We start from the raw sequence: 18,438 nt of genomic DNA on the forward strand, positions 1-18,438 counted from the left end.
ATAGGGGCAGTATTATAATAGTTATATTCTTGTACATATGAGCAGTATTATAGTAGTTATATTCTTGTACATAGGAGCAGTATTATAGTAGTTATATTATTGTACATAGGGGGCAGTATTATAGTAGTTATATTCTTGTACATAGGAGCAGTATTATAGTAGTTATATTCTTGTACATAGGGGGCAGTAGTATAGTAGTTATATTCTTGTACATAGGGGCAGTATTATAATAGTTATATTCTTGTACATATGAGCAGTATTATAGTAGTTAGTCTTGTACATAGGGGCAGTATTATAGTACAGGGTGGGCCATTTATAAGGATACACCTAAATTAAATGGGAATGGTTGGTGATATCAACTTCCTGTTTGTGGTACATTAGTATATTTTCCAGATGGGTGGTGACCATGGCGGCCATTTTGAAGTTGGCCATTTTGGGTCCAACTTTATTTTTTTCAATGGGAAGAGGGTCATGTGACACTATTGAGAATTTCATAAGAAAAACAATGGTGTGCTTGGTTTTAACGTAACTTTATTCTTTCATGAGTTTTTTACCAGTTTATGACCACTTATAAAATGTGTTCAAAGTGCTGCCCATTGTGTTGGATTGTCAATGCCGCCCTCCTCTCCCACTCTTGACACACTGATAGCAACACCGCAGAAGAAATGCTAGCACAGGCTTCCAGTATCCCTTGTTTTAGATGCTGCACATCTCGTATCTTGATGGTATGGGGTGGTATATGGGGGACAAAGATAGTGGGGCCGTTCTTCATCAATGGAAACCTCAATGCCACTGGATATCTGTAATTGCTCCATGATGATGTGTTGCCCTCTTTATGCACTGAAGATGGCACGTTCCCTGAGGTTTTCCAACAAGATGGTCACCACCACATTATGGGTGTCAGGTCCGAGCATTCCTACATGAACAGTTTCCTGGAAAGTGGATTGGTTATCGTGGGCCAGTTGAATGGCCACCAAGGTCTCCCGATCTGACCCCCTTACACTTTTATCTTTGGGGTCATCTGAAGGCAATTGTCTAAGCTGTGAAGATACCAGATGTGCAGCATCAGAAACAAGGGATACTGGAAGCCTGTGCTAGCATTTCTTCTGCGGTGTTGCTATCAGTGTGTGAAGAGTGGGAGAAGAGGGCGGCATTGACAATCCAACACAATGGGCAGCACTTTGAACACATTTTATAAGTGGTCATAAACTTGTAAAAAACTCATGAAAGAATAAAGTTACGTTAAAACCAAGCACACCATTGTTTTTCTTATGAAATTCTCTAAGTTTTATGTGTCACATGACCCTCTTCCCATTGAAAAAATAAAGTTGGATCCAAAATGGCCGACTACAAAATGGCCGCCATGGTCACCACCCATCTGGAAAAGTTTTCCCCCTCCCATAAACTAATGTGCCACAAACAGGAAGTTGATATCACCAACCATTCCCATTTAATTTAGGTGTATTCATATAAATGGCCCACCCTGTAGTTATATTCTTGTACATGGGGGCAGTATTATAGTAGTTATATTCTTGTACATAGGAGCAGTATTATAGTAGATATATTCTTGTACATAGGAGCAGTATTATAGTAGATATATTCTTGTACATAGGAGGCAGTATTATAGTAGTTATATTCTTGTACATAGGAGCAGTATTATAGTAGTTATATTCTTGTACATAGGAGCAGTATTATAGTAGTTATATTCTTGTACATAGGAGCAGTATTATAGTAGATATATTCTTGTACATAGGGGGCAGTATTATAGTAGTTATATTCTCGCACATAGGGAGCAGTATTATAGTAGCTATATTCTTGTACATAGGGGGCAGTATTATAGTCGTTATATTCTTGTATATAGGGGGCAGTATTATAGTAGTTATATTCTTGTACATAGGAGCAGTATTATAGTAGATATATTCTTGTACATAGGGGGCAGTATTATAGTAGTTATATTCTTGTACATAGGAGCAGTATTATAGTAGATATATTCTTGTACATAGGAGCAGTATTATAGTAGTTATATTCTTGTACATAGGAGCAGTATTATAGTAGTTATATTCTTGTACATAGGAGCAGTATTATAGTAGATATATTCTTGTACATAGGGGGCAGTATTATAGTAGTTATATTCTCGCACATAGGGAGCAGTATTATAGTAGCTATATTCTTGTACATAGGGGGCAGTATTATAGTCGTTATATTCTTGTATATAGGGGGCAGTATTATAGTAGTTATATTCTTGTACATAGGAGCAGTATTATAGTAGATATATTCTTGTACATAGGGGGCAGTATTATAGTAGTTATATTCTTGTACATAGGAGCAGTATTATAGTAGATATATTCTTGTACATAGGAGCAGTATTATAGTAGTTATATTCTTGTACATAGGAGCAGTATTATAGTAGTTATATTCTTGTACATAGGAGCAGTATTATAGTAGTTATATTCTTGTACACAGGAGGCAGTATTATAGTAGTTATATTCTTGTACATAGGAGCAGTATTATAGTAGTTATATTCTTGTACATAGGAGCAGTATTATAGTAGTTATATTCTTGTACATAGGAGCAGTATTATAGTAGATATATTCTTGTACATAGGGGCAGTATTATAGTAGTTATATTCTCGCACATAGGGAGCAGTATTATAGTAGTTATATTCTTGTACATAGGAGCAGTATTATAGTAGTTATATTCTTGTACACAGGAGGCAGTATTATAGTAGTTATATTCTTGTACATAGGAGCAGTATTATAGTAGTTATATTCTTGTACATAGGAGCAGTATTATAGTAGTTATATTCTTGTACATAGGAGCAGTATTATAGTAGATATATTCTTGTACATAGGGGGCAGTATTATAGTAGTTATATTCTCGCACATAGGGAGCAGTATTATAGTAGTTATATTCTTGTACATAGGAGCAGTATTATAGTAGTTATATTCTTGTACATAGGGGGCAGTATTATAGTAGTTATATTCTTGTACACAGGAGGCAGTATTATAGTAGTTATATTCTTGTACATAGGAGCAGTATTATAGTAGTTATATTCTTGTACATAGGAGCAGTATTATAGTAGATATATTCTTGTACATAGGGGCAGTATTATAGTAGTTATATTCTCGCACATAGGGAGCAGTATTATAGTAGCTATATTCTTGTACATAGGGGGCAGTATTATAGTAGTTATATTCTTGTACATAGGGGGCAGTATTATAGTAGCTATATTCTTGTATATAGGGGCAGTATTATAGTAGTTATATTCTTGTACATAGGAGCAGTATTATAGTAGTTATATTCTCGCACATAGGGAGCAGTATTATAGTAGCTATATTCTTGTACATAGGGGGCAGTATTATAGTAGTTATATTCTTGTACATAGGGGGCAGTATTATAGTAGCTATATTCTTGTATATAGGGGCAGTATTATAGTAGTTATATTCATGTACATAGGAGCAGTATTATAGTAGATATATTCTTGTACATAGGGGCAGTATTATAGTAGTTATATTCTTGTACATAGGGGGCAGTATTATAGTAGATATATTCTTGTATATAGGGGCAGTATTATAGTAGTTATATTCTTGTACATAGGGGCAGTATTATAGTAGATATATTCTTGTACATAGGGGCAGTATTATAGTAGTTATATTCTTGTACATAGGAGCAGTATTATAGTAGATATATTCTTGTACATAGGGGCAGTATTATAGTAGTTATATTCTTGTACATAGGGGGCAGTATTATAGTAGTTATATTTTTACATAAATAATATGATAGAAGATATATTTGTGTACATATATGGCAGTATAACTGTATGAGGTACCCATCAATGATTAGGCTACAAATGTACTCTACCACTCTACTTGTCCGCTCATATTGGGTTTCGTTAGCACAATGGAAATGTTGTTCCAGTGCTTGTAGATTATGAAATCCATCCTTTCTTATATTCTACGTAGATGACATCCACTTGACACACTCTACATTATGGTGTGATGTTGACCCCCGGCTTTTGCTGTGGTAGTGGGACACACTAACTCCTCCTTTATTGTGAGTGACTTTCTTGGAGGTTATAAGGACTCGGTTAAGTGTTTGACCACTGAGACGTAGCATTTATTCTTCTACAATGGTCATTATTACTTTTTCCCACTTTCACGTGGCCATCACCTTTTTTCCTAAGAGGGCTTTTCTTTCATAGTAATAAGAATTGCTCAAACCAGCTGGATGCCACGGTCAGCCCAAAGTAGTCAAAGATGAGTAAATTATAAGTGAAAATGTAGTTATTACGTCCTAGAGGAAATATTTTTTCTGCGTTTTTTATTGTTTGTATTTTTTTTTTTTTTACGCTTTTGGGCCCTGTTGTGGTGTACACCTAGACGCCATGTCCTAGTCATATTGTCTTGCGCCTTCTTGAGTGGTCCAAGTTTGCTCTTCTTGATTGTTGAGACCTCGGAGATGTCTCTTGTGTCCCGTTCATTTTAGCTTGGTCCTTCTCGATTGATTGGTATTTTGGAGAAGGTCAAAGTTATAAAAAGTCAACACTTTCCTACTAATCTTGTTTTGGAGTAGTTTATTGAAGTCCAAACACCAATGAGGGTCTCTAGTAATACCATCTAAAAGGAATTAATGGACTGGTTCAGAGTGGAAAGATACATTTTAGGTTATGGCATCTGTTCTAACAATTCCTTTTAATCCAAAAAGTTGGCCACCTCGTTTAAAAGGAATCAGTCATCATGTTTTTTTTTTCTATGTAATCTGAGAGCAACACAATGTAGGGTCAGAAACCCTGATTCCAGCGATGTGTCACTTAATGGAGTGGTTGGTCCTGTTTTCTCTCTTGTAGATGTATCAGTTGTCAGAATGCTGAGCTGTGTATAACTCCGCCCACACCACTGATTGGCTGATTCCTGTGTGTAGTCAGTAAACTGCAAATCCGTGGTGTGGGCGGGGTTACACAGATTAGCTGGACTGCCTGGCACGTGACACCTAGTCACGTAGTGATAATCTTCTGCTGATAAAACACTTATTGTATTTGACCTACAGCAATCTGCTGAGCAAGTAACACATCGTGGTCTCTTCCCCTACATTATACTGTTCTCAGATTAAATAGCAAAAACCTGCTGACAGATTTCTTTTAAGAATGCTAATAAAACCATATTTTGGGCAAAAATATTAGAATATTTATGAGAATCTGCAACTAAAATTTTGTTTTTCTTATTATGATTTTAAAATACATCGAAATTTTTTTTTTAAATCATTTGTCTTTATTGACCGATTAAATTAAAACCTATCGCCAACTGTTTCTCACAGACATGTTGTGCATCTTTAATTAATTTATCCTCATTAGATATTCCTGGCAAATTGAAAACAGAGGGAGATGCAGTCACTCTTACACTTCAGCTTTGGAAATCTGGAGCTGTGTAATTAAGTTGTTTTTTTTTTTCCTCCAGCCTGACGCGTGAGATTTTCTCAACTCTACTAAATGGCTGTGGTCTGTTGCTTTTGTCCTACATAGTGCAATGGTTGCCATGTTCCTATATGTAGGGATCATTTAGTCAATATGTTTGTTAATAAGCTGTTGTGGTAGTTTTAAAGAAAAAAGTCCATACTTTTGAGATAACTGATGAAAGTCTGGTTCTAAATTCTATTTGATATTTATGATCATTTGCGGTCAATAGTTTGTGTTCTGTGAGAACCAAGAGTCAGTCATGTAAAATCCCTACTTGATCAATCCTTCTTTCCTCAAAATCTACCACAACATGAAGTCTGAGATTCACCCATACACATTAGATATTCTCTGGTTTACAAAAATTGTTGAAAAGCTGTAGTTGAACCATTTTTTTTTTTCAACCACCATTCTTGTTCTTTTGGTATCAAAAATCCATCAGCTGCCGATAGTGTGCTACTACCGAGCATGACCCCATAAAATATTGTGGTATTGGCCATAACTAAGTCACCCGAGAGTCCAGAAAAGGAAATTGTTGGGCAGCAGTTCCTTACTTGTTCCTCTACTAGAGTTGGGCAAAAAAGATTTGTAGGACCTTGGTCCAGTGGCCATCAGACAAATGTTCTGTGATCTTCCTCCTACCTGCCTTCATCCTTGGTGCCTCTTTTGAGTAGTAGGCCCAGTGCGATATAATGTTCACATCATAAGTTAATGATGACTGTGTACCTACTAATCAGAAGAGGTGCTAGGTATTAGGTGGTTCATCCATAGTCGTTGGCCGCTAGATCAAGGTCATGCTAATTTTTTTTTTGCTCCACTCTAATATCTAGGCATTCAATTTCAGGGTCTGCATGACCACCTCAGTGGGAGATGTTTCTAGCAGCTAGGTATCACGGAACCAACTAGATGGAAAAAGAAGACTCAATAGTTACTGGTTGATTTCTCCTTGCCCATACCCACAAAATTGGCTACCACCACTTTCTTTAGTGGACTCCCTTTAACTCTATCATCGATAACTTACCATGGCTTAAAAGCTCTGTTCATTTTATAGTTTAAGGATTTCAGCTAGTCCGGCTGCTGGTCTAATGTGTATAGGACTAACTGATTTGTTTGGGGAGATGTTGATCAGGCATATCCAATTTCGGACTGTCGATCACTTTGTTCACCTGGAGATAAGACGCCGGCAGAGATGTTTTGTTGGCATATTTCTCATAGAGAACACAGAACCACTCGGCCCAACGAGCGCTCAGGTGTATGGAGACACGACTGAACGATTGGCCAGAGCATCGCTCGACCAGCTGCCATCTAATGTGTATGGGGGGCGTTGAGTATGAGGAAACACAGATCAGTGCATCTTTTTACCTTCCCCCAATTAGGTTGGATTTTTTATTTTTCACAAAGAGAACCAAAAGTACAAGGCAAACAAATGCTGAGAGTCACAGAACTTAAACAGAAAGTTTCCCCGAGGTGTTGATTTAGTAAATTAGGTAATGAGTTTTTGCTTGCTGGATCAGGATGACAGGGAAGTCTTCTAGCCACAGAGAGGTTCTACAGGTGGTGGGCTCATGCATTGTTCCCACCTACCTGTTTGAAGTTGTTTTTGATTGCACAATAGTGTCACATTTATGTAGAACTGGGAGTATCCCGAGAGACACTGACACGTACGTTCCCTTTTATAGTACAGTGTGAAACCCCAGCACTTAATAGTTCCCAGGTGTCTGTAATTTCTAGGAACTTTTTGAAGATTTTCTGTGTGGCTTTTTCATGACTAGATTGACCTTTATGATCCTTAATCTTCAGGTCTTTCCTTCTTGTTAAAGTCAAGTCATAAGAGGGTTCAACCAGTCAAAATGTTAAAACAGATTCTCAATTGTATTCCAAATACTGTAGACTTGTTGACTTCTGTATGATTTCCATGAATTGAGACTTTTTCTATTAGGTCTTGAAACAAAGATGGTGTAACCCAAGTCCTTGAATATTTATGGTGTGACTCAGGAGTTCCCACAAGTCAAGGATGGAAAAAGATGAAAGGACCCAAGATGTCAATACAAAATCTTGGAAATTTGTTTTTGATTTGCTACCACCTTGATGATTATTTCCACTGATTTCTATGTTTGTTTTGGATGTCCCACCAAAAAAGTCCAATTGGTTCCTGAAGCAGTCCTTGCCTATCTATATGAAAAGAGCTACTTAAGGAACATTTGGAGAATATCATGGGCAATTGTATAGTTTTTTGTTTAAGCTTATATTTTTTGTTTTATATGTTAGGTCTCCTAATTTTTCTTATGAGACGGACCAAGACCTCCTATCAAAATAGAGTCCCTCAAGGTGAAAGTCGATTTTCTGACGGCGCCTTTTGGCCTGAAAAAACCTGTGCTGAAAGAGGCCGCAGCGGTGTTGGCTGCAGTTCCAGGTTCAGGGAAGCCGAAATCCGTAATCGTGGATCGCCATAAAGGTCGTTACTCTGAAAACATGGACAACGAGTCCCAATATTCTGGGTACTCATATAAATCCGGGCAATCTCGGAGTTCACGCAAACACAGGTGAGACATTCTGCTTCTACATTTTATAGAGTGGAGTTTTATAAATTTAATTTGTGGTCTACATGACGTTGGACTTTTTGCACGTTGATGCTCAAGATGTTATTAGTTTCTGCTTAGACTGATTTGGCCAAAAAAATGGTGGTTTCTGTTCTTGGCATGTCAAGTCACAGACCTACCCAGGAGGAGGATCACTTCTCATGCCCATCTAGGAGCTGGACATCGATTATTATTCCAGGCGATCTCACTCATTGTGGTCATGGTGTCATCATTTGGACTTTCTCAAACTTAGATTCTACTGTGTCCTTTCTTGGTGGCCAATTTTTGACCAGCTTTATAGAGTAGAAATGTTTTCAGTCCAATGCCAGAAAGAAATACCAAAGCTTATTTTTTTTTTTTTTTTATGAAAGCTGGTCATCTTTCACCACACAGATATCTCTAGCCAAGAGAAAAGGTAAGGAGTCAAAGCAAGTATGACCACCAAATTTTAGCACCATGGTGAAACGTTTAAGGCTATTCACACACATTGCGTTTTTTTCCGCTGCTAACTTGCAGGAAAATGTTATGCCTGGTGTTAGTGCAACATAGGGGGAAAAGGGAAAGGGAGCCCAGACACTAGGGAAAGGGGGAAGTGGAGACCTCCTAGTCTGGTCTAGAGTCACCCTGTCTCAACCACCGTCGCTATATTGGCTCTTCAGCAATCACCGCACGCGTGTCTCTTCCTACTTTCTCTGGCGTATGGAAGGAGATGAGAACTAGTCAACCTCCACTAAACTCTATAGACAACAAGGGTGGACAAAACAGGGGGAAATGGCTTAGGTTTAGAAGAGTCCAAATATGCACATGGCCTCAAGGTCCAGAGAGGACAAAATACTGCTCCTGCGAAGCGTCACAAGTAGAAATGAATATAGCTGGCGACTCCCTCTCAGACACACCAGGTATATGTACACCCAGGCAGAGAGCTAATTAGCAAGAGAGAGGTAGCCGCTCGATCCTAAAGACAGCCTCTTATCTAGGAAGCTGTCTGCAATGCCAAACGTAGAGATCTCCTGCAACCCACTGAAGGGCGACTGTCTGTCACCTCTGACACAGCGGTGACAGAAAACAGCTGCGTTAAAAACGCTTGTTTTGGTGCGTTTTTTGTTGCGTTTTTGCTGCGTTTTTTTTTACCACCCCTTACCCTTACTTCCTATGCGTGAAAAAAATGCTGCAAATATGCAACAAAAACGCAGGTGTGTTTTCTGTTGCCAAAATGCTGAAAGAAGTGACATGCTCTATTTTCCTAAAAACACAACCAAGTCACAAAATATGCAGCGAAAAAAAAACAACAGAGAATTCTGTTTTCTCATAGACTTTGCTGGTACTGCAAAACGCAGCTGAAAATCTGCATCAAAATATGCTGCAAAACACAACGTGTGTGAACATAGCCTTAGCGTTCTATTGCTGCAGTCATCCAGGTGACAGAGTGGTTACTCTTTAGCAAGTATTTCGTTTCTGTGCAGCGCCTCCACAGGAAAAATTCAGCATTACACTATTCTTACTAAAATCTACAGGCTTTCTGTGTAATCCATGGACCTGTTGAGTCCTCCAGAGTGTTTTTGTAACTGTACCCTAGAAATCCCTACTAAAAACAGATTTCCTACACTTTTTAGAATGACAGACAATGATATTGTCGTTTTTTAATTTTATTCTATATATTTTTTTTCTTTTTTTAGAGATCGAAGAGAAAGACATCGATCAAAAAGCCGAGACGGCAGCAGCCGGGGAGATAAGTCGGTCACTATTCAAGCTCCTGGAGAGCCTTTACTAGACAATGAGTCCACGAGAGGAGAAGAGAGGGTAAAATTTTTATTTTTGGAATATTTTTTTTTCTTTTACTTGGTATGGTAAATGTAAACCTTACACACATCCTGCTACATTTTTTCCATTTTAACTTCCCATTTGAATGCTGCGGAGCATTGTTCAGTGACAGCCGTCCCCTTTCAATGCTAAACCTTGCTGCCATCATGGGATTTTCCATATTCGGAGGCAGACAGCCACTTAACCCATTGGCCTCCTACACGGCGAGGAATATGACAGCACATTACACTGCAGAGCATTTCAACCGCTTCTGTCACCCGCCGTCCTGACGCCCGACAGCCCTTGTGTCTAATTATTTTCCATGAGTGTCTGCAGAGGTAATTAGCAGAAGGGTTTATTGATTTTTGTTGCACCATTTATCTACATCCTAAAAGCAGTCACACTGCAGGGTTAATATTGCCAGGCGGCTGGGTGTGTAAGAGAGATGTGCCGCGGACCTGCGCCGCGGACCTGCGCCGCTCTGGACGGCTGCCAGCGAGAGTTAATGAGCTGATCCGATGTCGCATCTCGCTACACTGGGTAATTGTCAGGACTTTGCTATTGGGCAGCCGTGATGTCATTGTTTCCCGGTCGTGTCAAGGGCAGGAAGATATGTGCTAAAGCCGTGAGCTTTACTGTGGGAACTACATTATCTGACCCTTCTGTACAATTTACTCCTTTTAGGTCTATTACGCATTGATTTGTAAAGGGACAAATGAGAGTTGCCCAATGGCAGGCAACACAAACCTAACTATTAATTGTATAGCGGTATTTTTTACAAACCGTACCGCACTGTTAGATTTTTTTTTCTATATCAATATATATGTATATTACACACACACACACACACACACACACACACACACACACACACACACACACACACACACACACACACACACACACACACACACGTTTATATTTATATAGCTATGTATATGCACATAGAGGTAGACACAGGAACTCTGTCTCTTTAAATCTTCCACTGGTTTATTAAAGGTATAACATAAACTAGTGCTGCTTAAGCAAAAATAAACACGGCCTTTCTGGCTTCCAAACACAGCTGTGGAGCTTCCAACTCCAGACACACCCAACAATAAATGAGCCAGAAGGCTGTGTGTGTTCTCTGGACTACACCCTGGGGTGGAGATATGGTGAACAGCCTCCCACCTACTCTATAGCTATTCAATTAACCTAGCCCTAAAAATGGCTGATTAACCCCTCTTAGTGTGCTGGAGCATTTTTCTAGGTTCATATCACTGAAGCTAATAACTTCAGTGATGTATATTGTGACAGTCACTGGGGCACACACACATCTGTCTATTTGTATATATCTATAAGTGTGTATGTATGTTTGTGTCTGTGTATATGTGTATCTACAATAAGTAATTCTAATCCTTTAGAAAACAAAGTTATCCTATTCTGTAAATCTCGACTCCACAGTATCCATTCTGTCCTTTCAAATTTTCATTCTTACAATGTTTTTTGTTTAGTTTCAGAAATAAATAATTATCAATTAAGGTTAATGAGGAGAATATGGTGGGTGATGGACAGTTTCAATGCTGATTTAATTGTTTTTTTTTCAGGGCAATAGGAGACTTGTGGGTGGGCACATTAGCCTGCAAAAACATGACACCTTTGGAAAGTTCTTGCTGTAGTTTCCATCTTTACCTAACTTTTCTAAATCACAGTTTCAAATGACATAACCATTTCTGCTACAACTTAGCACTTGCTCTTGTCAAAGCGAATACTTGTATCCATAGGGGATTTATTTTTGTCTGCTAGAATTATTCCAGGCCAACTATTCATCAATACCTCCTCTTGTGTATACATAATATGTATGTATGTATATGCGTGTGTGTCTGTGTGTGTGTATACAGTGACTTGCAAAAGTATTCACCCCCTTGGATTTTTACCTATTGTTACATTATTACAACCTATGTTTACATATTTTTGTAATCCGATGTGTGTGTGAAGCATCAGCACTAAATACCATAGTCTAAGTTGCTGAAGTGCCCTTTAAAATTTCTGGTGCCAGCAATTCCCTTCATAAGTCCCATGCTTAGTGACAGGACGTCCTCCTGTGTGCAATCTAAGTGTCACATGTCTGTCAGTATATACATTTTACATTTTCTGAAAGGCCAAAGAGGCTGCAGCACCATTAAGCAAGAGGCACCACTAACCAAACACCATGAAGACCAAGGAGATCTCCAAACAACACCATGAAGACCAAGGAGATCTCCAAACAACACCATGAAGACCAAGGAGATCTCCAAACAACACCATGAAGACCGAGGAGATCTCCAAACAACACCATGAAGACCGAGGAGATCTCCAAACAACACCATGAAGACCGAGGAGATCTCCAAACAACACCATGAAGACCGAGGAGATCTCCAAACAACACCATGAAGACCGAGGAGATCTCCAAACAACACCATGAAGACCGAGGAGATCTCCAAACAACACCATGAAGACCAAGGAGATCTCCAAACAAGTCAAGGACAATGTTATTGAGAAGTGAAAGTCAGGATTGGGATATATATTTTAAAAAAAAATCTCTGATGATCCCCCGGAGCACCATCAAATCCATTATCATCAAATGGAAAGAATATGGTACCACAACAAACCTGCCAAGAGAGGACGCTCACCAAAACTCTCAGCTCGGGCAAGGATGGCATTAATCAGAGAGGCAGCACAGAGACCCAAGGTAACCCTGAAGAAGCTGCAGAGTTCACAAGCAGAGACTGGAGTATCTGTCCACACGACCACAATAAGCCATACACTCCATAGAGGTGGCCTTTATGGAAGAGTGGGCAGAAAAAAGCCTTTACTCACACAAATTGTAAGGCTCATTTTGAATTTGCCAAAAGACATGTGGGAGACTCTCAATGTATGGAGGAAGGTGCTGTGGTCAGATGAAACCAAAATTGAACTTTTTGGCCACCAATGTAAACGCTATGTCTGGTGCAAAACCAACACAGCTCATCACCCCAAGAACACCAACCCCGCAGTGAAACATGGTGGGATGTTTTTTGGCAGAAGGGACATGAAAAATGGTCCAAGTCGAAGGGAAGATGGATGGTACAAAATACAGGGATATTCTTGAGCAAAACCTGTTTCAGTCTGTCAGTGATTTGAGACTGGGATGGAGGTTCACCTTCCAACAAGACTCGAGTGGTGTAATGGAAACGTGTAAATGTTTTGGAGCGGCCAAGTCAAAGCCCAGACCTTAATCCAATTGGGAATCTGTGGTCAGACTTGGAGATCGCTGTTCACCAGAGGAAACCATCTAACGTGAAGGAGCTGGAGCAGTTTTGCCTTGAGGAACGGGCAAAAATCTCAGTGGCAAGATGTGGAAACTCAGAGACTTATCCAAAGCGACTTGCAGCTATAGGTACTGCAAAAGGAGGATTTACAAAGTACTGACTTTAGGGGCATGAATAGTTATGCACACTGAAGTTTTCAGTTATTTTGTCCGATTTTGTTGTTTGCTTCACACAATAAGAAGAAAACCAAATGTTCACAGTTATCGGCCTGTTCTTTTCATGAACTGATGCAAACCCTGGAAAAAAAACAGTGAAATTCCAGGTTGTGATGAAGCAAAACATGAAAACTGCCAAGGGGGTGAATACTTTTTTAAGCCACTGTGTATGTGTATAGATATAGATGTGTGTGTGTGTGTGTGTGTGTGTGTGTGTGTGTGTGTATATGCGTATGTGTACATCGTCGGAAAAGTCCTTGACTTTCTTACCTGAAGTACATTTCCAAGTCTTTAAGTGGCACATTGCCCTTGGTGGCAAAACTTTGCACGTTTGATACTTTGTATACAAGGTAATAAGTATGGCAAAACAATAGGACAAAGCTGCACTTATGCAATATGTGAATGTCAGCCAAAATTTAGGCCCATTTAGACTTTTTGAGCAACCATTGTTTTAAAATTTGAGCTTATAAATTTTATATATAAAAAAAAATAAATAAAAAAATTTGACAGCCTGGGATAACGTCACATAAGGTATAACTAAGGCGTGTACGAAGGACTGGAGCCAGCAAAGGCGAGAAAACTTCTACCTAGATTATTCCCAGCTCCTTCCACAATGAAATCACTCAATGTTGTGTAATCGGCCGCCCTTCCAATTGACAGGATAAAACTTGCTCCGTCACTTTAAGTTTATGGGAAATTCGATTGTTCTAAATACTCTTAAAGGAACAGAAAACTCAAAATATAGAATCTAATTTTACAAAGAACATGAAAAATGCTGAAATTATTATTTTTTTATGTATATTTTTATTTTACAATTTTTTTCATTTTTTTTTTTTTTTTTTTGTAATTTCCAGGATGACAATTGGGGTGAAACTACTACAGTGGTTACCGGGACTTCTGAGCACAGCATATCCCATGATGACATCACACGTATTACTAAGGACATGGAGGACAGTGCCAACCTGGACTGCTCCCGGCACTTTGGGGTCATTATTGGTGGTACTTTAGCATTCATTTCATTCCTGACCCCTATAGCCTTTATGCTGTTGCCCAAAATTTTACCTTGGGACCTGGAAGCCTGTGGTACACCTTGTGAAGGTCTGTTTATCTCCGTGGCCTTCAAACTCCTTATTCTTCTTGTTGGCAGCTGGGCGCTTTTTTTCCGTCGCCCCAAAGCTTTCTTCCCTCGGGTTTTTGTCTTCCGAGCTCTGATCATGGTGCTCATATTTTTGCTGGTGGTGTCATACTGGCTTTTTTATGCAGTCCGTATCTTAACAACGGCGGAGAGGAACTACCAGGGGATTGTACAGTACGCTGTATCACTTGTGGATGCTCTTCTGTTCGTTCACTATTTGGCGGTTGTCCTGCTGGAACTGAGACAACTCCAACCTCAGTTCACCATCAAGGTCGTCAGGTCCACAGATGGAGCCAGCAGACATTACAATGTTGGACACTTAAGGTAAGTCAGCCAAGTGAATTAACAAATTAAAATGTAAAAGACTGTTAATAGAATCTGATTTTTTTTCCCTTTTTTTGTTTAATGCAATAATTATGTAGTTTTTTTTTAACCTGGTGTAAATGTCGCTGTTCTCCTGAATTCAGCAAGGTTTTTCTTTTCTTCCTGCGCCTCCTTGTTCCTGAGATGTGGCTCCCTCTTCCTTATCTATAAATCTACTCTTGTTAGCCAACCGGGTTTGGTCTTCAAGAACATGCCCCCGGAGCTGTTGAGGACTACTCCCACTTGGCTAAGGACTAAATTTAGATACAGTGAAGAGAAGCTCATATCTCTGGAACGGAGAGGCACAGAAGCAAAAGAAAAACACCAGATTCGGGAGAATTAAAATTACATCTTTATGGCAAGTGATTGATCCTCTTTAGACGGAACCTCTCTCTGGAAGCCATTTTTGGCTCATTTCACTACAAAAGTGGCTGTGTCTAATATTGACCTTTTTAATCTTCTACTTGCCACCTCAAAGGGTTTATAGGCTTTAAATGTTTCATAAGAAATGAAATTTGCATTGGACATGCTCGATTACGATGGTCCACCATGTTTGACTAGTAGCATAATTCCCGCCAGTTTAGCGTTCAGATTTATGGGCGGTGACTGAACCCTAGTAGTAAAAGCTGACGACCTTGTAGACGGAATGATCTAGAAACGGTATCTATTGTCATCGCTTTACATGATGAGATTGGAGCAGATTGTGTTTATTTTTGTGCTCTGTCCTGTATATCAGTGCCATAATTTTTGTGTTAAGAGTTGCCATCGTAACCTCGGAGAAAATTTTTTACGAGCTACCCAGAAAGCGGCAATGTGAAATAGACTAGTAGTAAAGAGAAAAATGAGCAGAATGTAAATGAACCTGAAATGCGACCCATAATTCACTCAATCACCAGGGTAATTCGCATTCCTGACATCTCTCGAATGATATCTTGATATTTATATACAAAGTTTTAATTGAGCTCTTCTTGAAATGTTGTTGTATTTATTTTTTTAGAAAATGAAAAAAAATCAAACCTGAACACAATGGGAAAAGCACACCACTTCTACACCAAAAGACACCCAAAACATGTCCTATATAATTACTTGGCTCTTTCCGTAGTTTTTTGTCTATAATTGCAAGAAGATGACTATAACTTTTTGAAATTTTTGCCTGCGGGATGATGGGCCTGAAGGGATAGCTGCAAGGATTTTAACTTTTTTTAATTTTCATACAACACAAAGAAGTGAGAAATAGTTTAACAATTGGTTTAAAACCATAGTGCTCATGAAAGTTGACCCCAAATTGTGGTGCCAGCATTTGAGAAATATTTCTCCCCCCTTTATTCATTCTAGAATTTTTGGGTCAGTATAGCACCAACATATTCCACAGCCCTTTACAGTTAAGCAGGGAAGTGTACAGACAATAAAAACAGAAGGAGTGAGGGCCCCACTCACAAGCTACAATCTATAAGATAAAAGGGGGGCACAGAGGACCTACCACCTTTCCATAAATATGTAATTTTTACGTTCTGTAAATTACGATGGCGATTTTTGTTTTGTTCCTGCACCCCTCCATTCCTGAGATATGACCCATCCTCCCTGTAGGTATATAGTCTTTAAGCCAAATAAGCATGGTCATCAACTCCATATCTTCTTGGAGTTCACGTCCAGTTGGCTACAAGTCTAGATTTATATATTGGGAAGAAGGGGGAAATATTTCTAGAACGAAAGAAAAGTCTCGCCAAATTCAAGGGGACAGTGGCATTTATACAAGGCAAGAAAAAATATATATCTTTGGCAAGTGACAGGTAATCATTAAGATGTTGGATAACTATACCTCATGCTACCAGGTATGGTCAATTAGCCTTAGATATCATATTCTGATTCCAAATGATATTCAGATTACTCCATTATTACCCCTAATGGATGTAGATGACACCACCTTCTTCAGGCTTCCCCATCAACCTTACATATAAGTTTTTGTTGGCAGGTCTTTTTGTTTTTATAGATTCCTTCCAGAAAAACTTCATTGCATATGTGGAATTTTTTTTTATACTATGGATACCAAAAATCTTGGGTGGCCGCTCTCTGATTTGGAAACCACATTTGTTCACGCTAGCTTTTCCTGTATGTGTTTTGCTTTCCTTGTTAGTTCTCATGACCCTTTTGTATTCTCCTTGTGTCTCCTTTTTCTCCTCCTTCCCTACACAAATTATTATTTTTTTGGCACCTGGTCCTACCCTGTCTTGTTTTCCTCTCACAGTATCCAGCGAGTTGCTGTATGGATTTTGGAAAATTATTATCACGACTTCCCTGTCTACAACCCCGCTCTCCTGAACCTGCCAAAATCCATCCTGTCCAAGAAAATGTCTGGCTTCAAGGTCTACTCTCTCGAGGGTGAGATGTTGCTTCCCCCTTAGAACTCCGCGTTTTTCTCTGTCTTGTCTTCACCTGATGTTCTCTAACCCCTGCTATATGATCCTGTGTCACCATTGACTTTGTTGTCTGCAATCCGTAATGATTTGGGCAACTCTTGACGTGTGTAACATTTCGAGTACTTTTTATGATGAATTGGTGCTGCATGTGTATTTGACTATCCGAGGGGAAAAAAGCCAGATCTGGTGAGGTATCAACTAATAAGTCTTTCTAATCTTAATTTGTTCTACTGTTGAATCCAATCCATTGTTCTGGTATTGGGTGTTTTGTCTGTCCACCTCAGGTTGGCCATACTTTGGGATTTCAGATGGCCGTTTTGAGAACAATTCAGACTAAGCGACCATCGATCTGTGGTCAGGTATAGACTTCATTGCTGGACCATAGATCTGTCATTCATCAGGGTCTTCTTTCTAACTGTGGCACTGCACAATGACCGAAAAAGTCCAACACTGTAACAGAAGTCTGCCATTGGTCAGGGTTTTGAAAATGAAATGGTCTAAATGAGCCTTTTCAATTGACCAAAATCTCTACTTCATGACCAGAATAAAACTTTATACATTGAGAGAATTAGTATCTTGTGACTTTTGACTCTTTGAAAGAGCACTATATTCCTATCATTGGAACTTGGTTTGCTGACTGTATTTTATTGGGTGGTAAATTTGTAGGATTTAGGGGATCACCTCAAGCTTTGAGATCTATGAAGACTAAGTCCAACTTAAAATGTTTGTGTGTAACTCAATATACAACTTTTATTCGACGTCTTGGTCAACCTTGTTTTGGATCTGAAAACTTCTAGAAGAGATTAGATTGCCAATTTCCGATGCTGATTTATTCAAATTTCTTGAAGTTTTTAGTAATGACCAAGTGGGATTCTTAAACATGGGATTTATTTCAATGACTTTCTTTATTGGTGATAGTGGTCATTGATCCTGTTCTTCACATGGAGGTAATTTTCTTTATTCATGGCAGGGCTATAACAGTTTTTCGAATTGTCCCTCAAGAAATGACCACACTTTTTATATAAAATGTGTTAGGCTATGTTCACACCATGTTTTTTTCAGTGGTGTTTTGCAGTACCTGCAAAGTCTGTGTTTCCAGAATTCTTAGTTCACACATCATGGATTTTTTTTGTTCAGGATTTTGTGCCTTGCATGTTTTTTTTTGGAAAATAGAGCATGTCACTTCTTTCAGCGTGTTTTCAGCATTTTTT

The 18,438-nt window shown here is 39.0% G+C and overlaps 1 protein-coding gene across 1 annotated transcript in view; it reads left to right on the top strand.

Annotated features, from left to right (window-relative positions):
* VANGL2 (VANGL planar cell polarity protein 2) overlaps window positions 1–18,438 on the top strand; it is a 103,452-nt gene that overhangs the window by 65,263 nt on the left and 19,751 nt on the right. The window contains exons 3-6 of the mRNA XM_073639430.1: window positions 7,718–7,992; window positions 9,705–9,828; window positions 14,167–14,771; window positions 17,056–17,189. Coding sequence (XP_073495531.1) covers window positions 7,922–7,992; window positions 9,705–9,828; window positions 14,167–14,771; window positions 17,056–17,189 — 934 coding nt within the window. The 5' untranslated portion in view covers window positions 7,718–7,921. The remainder of the gene's footprint in view (window positions 1–7,717; window positions 7,993–9,704; window positions 9,829–14,166; window positions 14,772–17,055; window positions 17,190–18,438) is intronic.

This window comes from Phyllobates terribilis, unplaced genomic scaffold (assembly GCF_046119375.1).
Source record: "Phyllobates terribilis strain yellow unplaced genomic scaffold, ASM4611937v1 Scaffold_7__3_contigs__length_470593459, whole genome shotgun sequence".
Classification (NCBI taxonomy): domain Eukaryota; kingdom Metazoa; phylum Chordata; class Amphibia; order Anura; family Dendrobatidae; genus Phyllobates; species Phyllobates terribilis.